Source organism: Coenobita brevimanus, chromosome 65 (genome assembly GCF_032717465.1).
Source record: "Coenobita brevimanus isolate Jiangsu-jjx chromosome 65, ASM3271746v2, whole genome shotgun sequence".
Taxonomy (NCBI): Eukaryota; Metazoa; Arthropoda; class Malacostraca; order Decapoda; family Coenobitidae; genus Coenobita; species Coenobita brevimanus.
The window spans coordinates 53,537,242-53,548,767 of NC_137018.1; the positions used below are offsets into that span (position 1 = coordinate 53,537,242).

At 43.8% G+C, this 11,526-nt stretch overlaps 1 protein-coding gene across 1 annotated transcript; it reads right to left on the minus strand.

Annotated features, from left to right (window-relative positions):
• Positions 1-1,772: 1,772 nt before the first annotated feature.
• On the minus strand, positions 1,773-11,002 carry LOC145405031 (protein white-like). The gene is made up of 12 exons (XM_080276531.1): positions 10,934-11,002; positions 10,209-10,374; positions 9,315-9,553; positions 8,658-8,729; positions 8,230-8,322; positions 7,467-7,705; positions 6,336-6,525; positions 5,632-5,784; positions 4,100-4,231; positions 2,953-3,181; positions 2,458-2,563; positions 1,773-2,055 (listed from the first exon to the last, which is right to left on the minus strand). Exons 1-12 carry the CDS (start codon positions 11,000-11,002, stop codon positions 1,773-1,775), a joined length of 1,971 nt encoding a protein of 656 aa, XP_080132657.1.
• Between the last annotated feature and the right edge of the window lie 524 nt (positions 11,003-11,526).

Sequence of the window (11,526 nt, forward strand, 5' to 3'; positions counted from 1 at the left end):
TGGTTGGGTGGGTAGGTCGGCAGGTTGGTTGGGTGGATTAATAGGTTGGGTGGGTAGGTAAGTTGTATGATAGGTAAGTTGTATGATAGGTAGGTTGGTGGGTATCGTAAGTACGTATCGTAGGTAGGTAGTTTGGTATGTCCATAGTTTGATAGTTATTTGGTAGTTCAGTAGGTAGGTAGGTAGGTAGACTGGCTTGTGGGTAGGCAGCTTAGATACAATGGTAAGCGAATAGGTAGGCCTACATGGGAAAGTTATCTAAGTATTTATGCATCCTATCAGTTACCTCCGTAGTTAAGGTACCTATTAATTGAAGCAGTAGGCAGGTAGTTTTGTGGCTGGGCAGCATGTGTATTTATGACAATTAACAGGTAACAAAGTGGATATTTATATGGGTAAGGTGCTAATGCAAATGGATAACTACGTAGCTAGGTATACCCTTTTTACACTAACTTGACCCATAGTTTCTTTCATTTGTAGCTTATTTCACGTAGCTCAGAGGCGGAAAAAGGCAATCCTACGGCTCTACGTCCTTTCCATAGTACTCCTTCTTGACTAGCATCATCCTCTAGTGTTAACTGTTACAACTTGGCATTCAAGAGAGAGTGATGGCAGTTTTAGGCCGGGTAAGAGTAAGGGGCATAGTAGGGAGGTCAGTAACACGTATAATAATTAAGTAGGTAGCTAGGTAAATGTGTAACTAGGCAAATGTCAGCTAACAGGCAAGATTTCAAATGGGTAGGTAGGTGTATAGGTAAATAAACTAACGTAGGTATAGAGGTAGGTAGCTATTTGGGTAGGTGGGTAGGTAAATGGATAGGTGTATACAGTGCAGGTAGTATGTATGTAGGGAAGTCAATACCTTGCAAGGCAAACAGACATGTAGATTAGTAAAAAGGCAAATTGATAATAATTCATTTAATATTTGTCCGAATCATTAATTCTTTAGCTACCCAGAGTATTTCAGTTTTCTTTACATGTTTGTATTTACAGAAAACAACGCCACATATTTTTTAAGGGGTAACTCTAGCTCAGAACACCTGTTACTCTCATGCTTTCATCATCACTCATCGATAATTGTCTGCAATCCCATTTCATTTCCTAACACACGCCCAAGGAACGAAGCACTGGTAATCCTTCATGAGTTTATTGCTATGTATTACTTATTTTTTTCAGTAATCCACCTAAGAACAGTTCCGTAGCTTGCATGAATTTAAAGTTTTACGTAAAGATTTCCCGAGATATGCATGGTAAAGGATAGGGAAAATTAATATTTGCCTTTTTTATTCATATCTCTCTTCCTATATGTCTTCCACTGCCATGTTACTGTTTAGAATGAAGTGTTTGTTGTGAACTTTAAATCAGTAAGATCTTTTATCCTTACTAAGACCTTTCATCTTGTTTTATTCCCTACAGGAGGAATCAGAATTGAATGAATCTTAAGACGACGAGAGTACCTAGGCCCAGTGACACCGCAAGCAGACCCGGGAACGTCACAGGGGCCCAGGGACGTCACAGGGACCCAGAGACTTCACAGGGGCCCAGGGACGTCACAGGGGACCAGAAACGTTACTAGGGCCAAGGGACGTCACAGGGACCCAGAGACTTCACAGGGGTCCAGGGACGTCACAGGGGCCCAGGGGCGTCACAGGGGCCCAGGGACATCACAGGCAGGCCCAGGGACATCACAGGCAGGCCCAGGGACGTCACAGGCAGGCCCAGGGACGTCACAGAGAGGCCCGGGGACATAGGCAGACCCATGAAGTCATCAGCTACTTAGTTTTCATCTGGTGCCTCTTAATCTTCAACAAAAAGAACCAGAAGGCAATGACTCTGTAGAAAATGACAAGAATAACGAGGCCGAGGATATCATAGCCCACCCCGTACCGCGAGAGGCCCAGGTAAGTGAGAACCGCCTGGCCGTCTGGGTAGCATCGGGAGGTGTGTGTGCAGGTGATGTTGCTGATGCCGGTCCACTGGTTCACCTCTAAGCCCTCGAAACCGTACCAGAACCAGGAGAAGTACTGCACCCACTTCAGTATCTTGGGGATCGATCTGACAGGGGAATAGATATGGAGGGGTGTGAAATACAGTGTGATGAAGTATATGGAAAGAGCTGATCGCTAACCGGGGAAAAAGATACGAAAAGATAGAAGCGGGCTAGAGATACGAAGAGACTTGAAAATAAGGGTAAGATGAAAGCAAGACAATACTGCAGGCACTTTAATGTTTGAGAAATCAATCTGATATGGAGCAGTGTTAATGGATAGGTGAGAGATAAGAGAAGATAATGGACAGGCTTCAAAGAGCTGGGCATACGACAGAAAACCACAGACGATCCATTAACATACGAGAGAGGGTTAAGGTGTTGAGATAAATCGCTAAGGAAGAGGCACTACGAAGCCTCCCATGGCTCGACTATTACGACCCTCACTCACTCAACGCCCTGATCCTCACCTGACGTTCATGTAGTAGCCACATACAATCCTGGGGACGAAGATACTAGCATAGTAAACGTTCATGGCGGCGTCGAGGCTGGAAAACACACAGGACAGCAGGTACCCTAGGGAGGAACGCGTGGAGTCCAGTTCATACACCCATGACAGAAAAATAAAAATGTCGACACTTCTCTGTTTACTGTGGTGGTGGAGAGTTTTAATCTAACTTTAATGTGACACCTTGTATGATTCACACAACAAAGCAGTGTGAGAAGGAAGGATACTCTGTTTGGAGAGGGATAAGAAATATGGCTGGCTGGAAACGATGCTGAGAGCTATCGAACTTTCGCTTATGGCTGCACATTGTGAAGATATGTCAACAGTTATGGGCGTTATATGAATTATGATATTAATATTATATAATCCACAAACAAGGGAACATTAATGGGTAACTTGGAAAATAGATTAGCTAAAGAAAGTGTGCTACAAACAAGAACACTGCTCTCACACTTACCAAACGAAACGCCAGCCCAGGCAGACAGAACCACCACAAGAATGAACAGCACAAACTTCGTCAAATCTGGATCTAGTCCTGTGCCATGGTAGATCATGGCGGCGTAGAGGGTGGTTGCGATTGTGTAGACAGGCGCCTGGACCAGGGAATGGGCCAGGAAATAGACGAGAGGGCGGTACATCCCCCTGTGGTGCTCCCTCATGATCAGGTGATGCTCTGAGGTGAAGGTCTGTGATTCAACGAAAACTATAAGTGTTTCACCTTAACCTGGCCCAGCTTGTTGCACGTAGTTCATTGGCATACATCTAAAGACAGTGCTTCGATTGCGCATTCTTAACATAGCACGTCTTCGTGAATAGAATTGTGTTCTACTGTACCAAAATGTTATGAATTTTGTCACTTCCTCATAAAATCAATAAAATGGCATCAATTTCTCGTCATGTTTGTTTCATGTAGGTTAGATGTACAGCCTACCATAGATAAAAAAATATAGGCTGACCTTTCAGCCACCCTGTACCGTTGGTCAGTAGAGGAAATCCAACATTCAAGATTTACAGATGGCTCTTTTAGGCCAAGTGGGCAAAAACATCTTAGACTCTGTACAAAATATTACATATCAGAGAGACCATAATCCCTAGACTCTGTGCAATATATGACATCAGAAACTAATTCAAACAGATAAAGGAAAATAATAATCTATTGACACTGCACGTTATAACAGGTGGTGGAGAAGCGTGCCGTGTTCCCGTTTCAGATGAGTTTCGGGAGGCAGCAACAAAAAACATGATACAGTCTTTTTACCCCAACTTGGCTCAGATTTTCGTCATTTTACAGCTTATTTCTCACAAATCAGAGGCAGAAATAGACGATACAACCACTCCAATCCTTTTAGCATTTCTTCTTGTGTAGCACCATATTCAAAGTCATATACTGATACAGCTCAGCATCCAAGATTGAGAGATGGTCAATTTAGGTCACCTTAGAGTAAAAGAACGTTAGTATTATTAACTACTTATGAAATTCAAGTTCTTCACACAACTCGGTGGCACAAAAAGACGATAATACCACTACATCCTTTTTACACTTCTTCGTGACCAGCACCATGTTCAAGTGTTCATCTATCGTTACAGCATAATCTTAAACTCACGTGTATGACCGTGGATATGTTCTGGACTGACATATTGGACACGATGGTGTACATGAGACCATTGATGTTGGACACTCCCACCTCGTCCATCTCCTGCCCCCCATACAGAGCCAGCATCAGCATTGCGAGGAGCTGTGGAGTGGGAGGAGACAAATCAATGAACGAGGGTCATTAACACCAACCGTAATTACAAAAAAAAAAACTCCGCCATTAATTACATAAAGCTCAATAAAGTAGTAGCAGCCCAAGGTTCGTCGGAAAGTGATCCCAGTGGACTGTAGACTGAAACTGCCCTTCTCCCACGGTCACCATCCTCTTTTCGGGGGGGAGGGAAGTAGCTGAGGGATTTTTGTATAACCAGGCAGCTCCACCACCCAATTACATCAATACCAACCCTTGATGGCGTCCTTCTCCACAACCATCTTACTAGTGAAAGGGCTAATGAAGGCGATACCAATCTTCTCCAGTTACAAATGTCTAAGCCAGGGGTTCTTAACCTGGGGTCCATGAACCCCCAAGGGGTCCATGGATGAGCTTCAGGGGGTCCGTGAAGGTCAGAATTATTGAGAACAATTTCGTGATGCCGTTTGGCATCATTAAACTGAAAAAAAAAAAAAAAAAAATCGAGGAGTTTTGAAGACTTCTGGTGTTCATTGACACAACCCTACCCCTGTCTAGCAAAGCGAGCTATGGATGCAATGATTCCTTTTTGTTGCTACATAACTTTGTGAGTCAGGTTTTTCAGCGCTTGTTTCTATAAAAACGAAAAGTCGAAATCAACTGGATGTCAACGATGACATGCGTGTTTCCTTGTCAAAGGCCACTCCACAAACTCATCTTATTCAAGCCAAACAACAACCCTGTCACTGAAATGAACTTTTGAGCAGAATTAAAGTTTTGTTTTGTTTAATTTGCACAAGTTGGATGTATTACATTTTTTCATCGAGTGGCCATTAGCTTTTCCATAGAGTGCAAACAATTCTTTGTAAAGACAGTTTTATAATTTGTGTATGTCATACAGTGCGTGAGGTAGATTTCAATAGAATCAAGTAAACTCACTGCAGGCAAAATGATGTGTTTGTGCTTATGTACATGTTTGTAGGGAGGGGGTTCATAGCTTTCACTAGATTCGCGAAGGGGTCCGTAACTCAGAAAAGGTTAAGAACCACTGCTGAAGATAGTGTTTGTAGGTAGAGAGAATTTTTAAAAAATGAATTCGTGGTAGCGAAGAGGTTATTCTGGCCATATGTTTATCTGAAACGTGAACCGGGTGGACTGCTGGCTGAAGCTGCCCTTCTGCAGTCCTCACGTCTGCTTTGGAGAGAGAGGGATAGAGGCCAGAAACGTTTGTTTTATCAAGTTGAGGATCTACCTGGCTAGCATAGCAAAAGAATACAATGCTAAAATAAGGAGGATCGAGTGAGAACCTTACTAAGCTACTGAGGTGGATACAAAGCTAAAACGAAACAAAGGTAATAAAACGATGGATAAGGAAAGGAAATACAAAGTGGTAGGAGAGGCAATCCATATACCATGATCTGTGAGAAGCGGACCCTGATGAGGCGCGGTTGTCTCAGTACTTGCCACCACGCCCGCCACACCACCCACCGCAGCTGCCACGCCCATGGACTCTTGTACCGCCCACAAGCACCCACGTCCACGCCTCCTGCACCCTCACTCACTGGCTAGGAATGAGGGAGGGGGGAACTCGTAAACTGCATAGCCCTCATTTTCTATCGTTATCTATCATTGCCATCATCATCATCATTAGCATGTCATCTTAATTTTTCACCTATAAATGGATAAAGAGGGCAAAATAGACGTTAAGAAGTGAGATTAAAGTTCAGGGACCTTTTTCACAAATTAGATCGTTCCCTCTTGTATATGCATGAACAACAACAGACACAGGAAGCAAAAGGGGAGTGCAAAACTTTGACCTATTTCGAATTTTGTTATAAAAAAAAAAAATCAAGTTACAACTGGGATTCTATCGTAAATACAGGGAGGCCAATATATAAAGCTTCTCATCCACTCTGGCAGGCGATTTCTCTTCTGTTGTGGGAGTGGTTCAGTCAGCGATTATCTGTGTCTACTCAGCCTTATTAATCATATTCCCAATGAGATTCACGCCCACACCAGCAGAGTGAGCCGTCCATGCACCATTAGAATTAAATTTTTAGTGGAGCGCAATTCAAGGACATTCCTGTGTGAAATCAAACATCTCAGGCACTCATACCAAACTGCAGGAATTCTGGTTGGCCTTCACATCACTAGCGACCACCTCGTACCACTTGCTGGCCCTGAAGGCGTCACACAGCATGGCCACCCTCCTCCTGTTCTCATCTGGCCTCCTCGTCTGGCCCACTGAGAGCTGGTCCAGGAAGTGCTCGGCCGGGTTGTACTGAGTAGGGCAGGGAAGGTCCATGCTGGCAGAAAAAGACTTGTGGGATATGCCAAGGTGTCACTAGCAGCTGTTTTTGTTTATGTCAGTAGGTATTCCTGGAAGACTATCATGTTACTGAAACTGTAGGTCTCACTTAATTCCTGACTCCCGGTATATAAACTTGGAATAAGAGACCATAATATGGTCTTCCAGTACCTCGGCATTTAATTCAACCTACATAAGCAGCCATGAACTATGTATGAACATCTGTGGTTTAGGTTTGAGCTACTTAAGACGGTCAGGAAGCATGTACTTAAATATTTTAATTGTACAGTTGTGGACAAATATTAGTGTACTTGATTCCGATAAATGATGAGGCAGTGATCAATAACTTTCGAAGCGCAGAGATGTGATCTTCCACGAACTTTTCGGAACACTGTTTAAGTTTCATAATTGTTAGACGAAAAAGTGAAGCTATATTCCATACCACAAGGGTGCATAAATTCTATCATACATACCAGTATCTTAGTATTCTTTTCAATATTTTTTTAACCTGCAATATTTTTCTGCCATTTGTAATAGCTGAAAAAGGGACACTTGAAATACAATCACGTTACCCTCAGGTTGATATGAGAGCTCTGGCAAATCACCACACATCATTGGAAAACTTATGAAAAGGTAACTGGCGTTAACGAAGCTCCTTTTCAAAATTCGCCACCATATTATAAAGTCGTCAAACTGAGCATAAAATAACACTAAGCTTGTTTCGGAGGCTGTAAAACCCTTGAATTCAATGGCATTTCTTTTTCTAGTTTGCTCTTCCTGTCACCAGAAAATTTTTACTCAGTCTAGGAAGGGTCGCCAGCAGTAATGGCATCAATGAAGGCTGTATCTATCCCCACCAGTTTGAAGTATATATCTCCTAAGCTGAATGAAGTAGCCAGATGATAAAAATAGAGTAACTGGATTGAAAGGGTCGAATACCTAGTGAAGAACTGGAGAGCTTTTTCCGCAGTGCCCAGGAAGGCGACTCTACCCTCAGCCAGAAGCAAGATGCGGTCGAACGTGGCATAGACCACTGAGCTGGGCTGGTGGATGGTGGTGATGATGGTCCTGCCGCTGTGAGCCATCTTCTTCAGCACCGCCACCACGCTCTCCGCCATGAAGGAGTCCAGGCCGGAGGTGGGCTCGTCGCAGAACATGAGCCGTGGGTTGGTTAGAATCTGGGGAGGTGGTCGGGGAATTTGATTAGTAACCCCTTAACCAAAATTCTTTCTCCATTATTTTCACTACCACTACTTTCTTCTCCAGATAATGAATGGCACGTGTTGGAGGACATAGTAAACTTTCTTCACACCAATGATACATTTCTTCAATAAAACATGAGTGGTGGGTTGGTTGGTACTCGGGGAATTGTGGAGGAGGATGAAACATTCTTATAACGGTGACTCTTTCACGTGGGTCGTTAAGGGAGACATTAAATTTTTTTCAAGTCTCAGTCTCATGCCCAGACAGTGACACACAGTTCAAATCTCCATCCAGTTGTGCAGAGGGGCTGAGGGATACATTGATTAACCCCTTTACAACGATGGCATCTTTTATTCGTTGCTGTTACTTCCAGACTGCATTATTCAGCCGAAGTCCCAAAGTAACAAAGCTCTTTTTAAGCTAAATCTAACCCCTCTAGTTCGAAAAGTCTCTCTCGAGCTGAATATATAGTTGCCAGGGAGCTCAATGCAACACTTACTTCACAGGCAAAACTTAGTCTCTTCCTCTCTCCCCCAGAAATGTTCTCCCCTTGCTCCCCGATGGGAGTGTGTTGGCAGCTCACCAGGCCAAGCTGTGGGAGTCAGGAAGAGTCAGATTTGTACCGATTGGCTTCGCGAGGGAAGATGAGGCACAAGACATTAATACCTATCACTGCACAAGAGCTAGGACAATTTTTGGATATTCCAGTTTTAAGAAATGACCAGGAATCATACTGGTAGTGATCGTAACTCTAGTGACCTGACCAGTAATGTTATGTGACTTTCAATTGTGGTGAAGACAATCAAACCTTGGTATTACAAGCTTTTCTAATTTTGGCCTAATTTCAGTAAGGATCGGAGATTTGACATCCACGGCAATTTATGGCCTGGACTGTGGCATAACCTTCCAAGTGACCTGCGACCTGACCTCTGTGATGACCTGTGTGACCCGCTGCAGCCGCTCCTCGTAGGTCAGGTGCCTTGCCATCCGCAGCATAGCCTGGCAGAGGAAGCAGTCACTGGTCTTTACGTTGGGTCTGGCGATTCCCTACCAACTCAGTGATGTATTTTACAGTTATAGCAAGAGAATATCAAGGTGTAATATGCAGAAATTGAATGAATAAATAAATAAATAAATATCTGATAAGAGATGCTGCACACTTTCTATGCAAATAAGAATAACAGTGTTACAGTATACCAAAATGTAATAAGCCAAAAAATCGCTAAGGAAGAGGTGCAACATGGTCTACGTCAGCGAATATGATGCTACAGTATAACAAAATGTGTCTTAAGGGCCTGAGTGTTGCGTACATGCTCTCACACTGACTCTACAACATTCCTCACAGCTGCACTAGGCACCAGTTTTAAATAAGGTACAGTCAGAGAATTAAGCTCTTTTCTATTTTACCTCAAGATTTTAAACAGGTAATGAAGTTTAACTACAGTCTCAGGTGAAGAAGTGTGGATTTTGGATGGTTCGACTTTTCCTTGGAACGTAAGAAAAAGAAATTTAAGAAGAGAAGTGTTTCGACGTGTCTTGGAAGTACTAGACAGAAATTAGGAAGGTATTCGATTCCCTGACTACCTGGAATATCAGCTGTTCTCGCACAGTAAGCATGTAGGAGAAGAGATCATCCTGCTGCACGTAGGCGGAGCAGCTGGCGAGCATGGAGGACGTGACTCTGGACCCATTGAGGTGGATGTCGCCAGAGACCTGCAACCCGGGGGCGGTGCGCTGCGTGAGGACATCCAGCAGCGTCGTCTTGCCCGCACCGGAGGATCCCAGGACGGCCAGTAGTTCCCCAGGGCGACACACACCGGACACTGATATCATTTAGTCATTGAAATTTAACATTAATAGCATAACTGAAAATTAAAGTAACTGTCCCAGCATTGTGAGTCACGAGGGTGGGAAAAGGATACTCTATATTGGGTTATTAAAGAAGTTACCAGTACTGCCTTAGACATTACTGGAGCCATGGAAATATTATAAATTGTAACGGCCTAAAATTACCCTCCCTTCTTCTTGAACACTTAGTTAAAACAAAAGATTATCAGTGGAATATAATGCTAGTCATAAAAAAGACCACTACGAAGGGCATGTACAGCCGTAGCACTGTGTTGCTGATGAGTTACGTGATATTACTACAACTGGACGAAAATCCGGGCCAAAGGTAAAAGTATAGCAGCCACTCCGACACAAAAAAAACAAACAAAAAAAAAAAAAGGGTGATCGCTTGGCACAATGAAAGTAAGTATCTGAATGCCACTTTTTTGACAAAGATATGCCGAACTTCTAAATGGGACTGAAAAATAAATGTAAACGAACTGGAAGGGTTTATGGAGATTGTTTCTACCCTCTTCAGCCCGAAAGAGCCTTTTTTAAGCTCATAATAATAGTGTAGCGGATTCAAGAATGTAAAAATCGACGGCACCATAGATGTAGAGCCCATTTTAGCTTCTATACGTACTCACTCACCATCTTGGAGAATGTGTGTGTCAGACTGGGGAGGTGAGGGTTCTTTGCCATTCGAGGAGGTGCAGGAGCCCAGGAGGGGAATTCTTAGGCGGCTCTTGGCTGGCTTGTGAGGAGTCCTGCAGAAGACGTTCACACCCTCCCAGGACAGTGTTATTCCGCGGGATTCCTATGGTAAAGTTAAATCAGTAAATCATCTGTTTTTGCCAAAGAGTCACAGAACACTATACAATGAAGAATTAAATAGAAATCTAATCCCAACAAGGTCAGTAACTCTATGGGCTCCTAAGGTGTAAATGTAGCTCCACTTCCGCAAGGACAACCCCGCACTGCCAATGCCTTTTTCCACCATGGAGTGTGAACCTCGAACCACAACCACAACATGTGAGAAGAATTTGAAGAACCCACTGGTGAATGAAGGTGACGGGGAGTGTTGGAGTAGGTGTGTAGCTGTGTGTATGGGGAGGGGGGTGGAGCAGACAGTGTATACAATCCTTGTAGTAAATAAATAAATGATATGGCGTAGTTGTACTGTAGTTAACCTCTTCACCTACAGCACGGGAAAAAATTATCTGTTACAAGAGACAGGTCAGATTTCAAGATACCGTGGATCGCAGGCCGGAGAGAGACGCCTTCACGTGAAGGATTCCTCTGCCCGGTTGTACAAACGTCCTTCAGCTCCTTCCCTATCCCCTGAGAGGACGATGGTGAGAGAACACGCCCCTTACCTCCCACTGCAGGCTTTGCTTCACGTTGACGCCTGACTCCAGCAAGGGCAGGGGTACTCCTTCAGTCATTCTGTCTGCCTCTTATACTGCTTCCCACGGTGACTGAAACAGAGGAAGGACCACATATAACCCTCTTCCACCCTGCCGGGCCATTTCTTTTGTGTTGCAAGGACGGCTGAGTGTTACCGGTGTCTATCTTACGTTATCTATTTCCTCCTCCCACTGCCACACTGATACCGACACCAGCTACTTAGCCGCCCCCGCAACACGCAATATACCGCCAGGTGAGTTTCTAGTGTAGCGCAATTTACAGACCACCCTGTATAATGTAACTGGTGGCACATCTAACACGGTCATTTGCTGCCGAACACCAAGTCAAAGGACGACAACGAAAATAATAAAGGCACTCAAGAGAAAAAAAATGAAAGACTGCCTCCACAACTCAGAGGGTCAAACAACTTCCCAAGGTGAATGGAGATTTGTTACCACTAATATATGCCCAGTCACGGCAAACGATATCGCCAACACTTATAATGCTTGTATCGAAGTGATGGAGTAGTAGTAGTAGTAGTAGTAGCAGCAGTAGTAGTAAT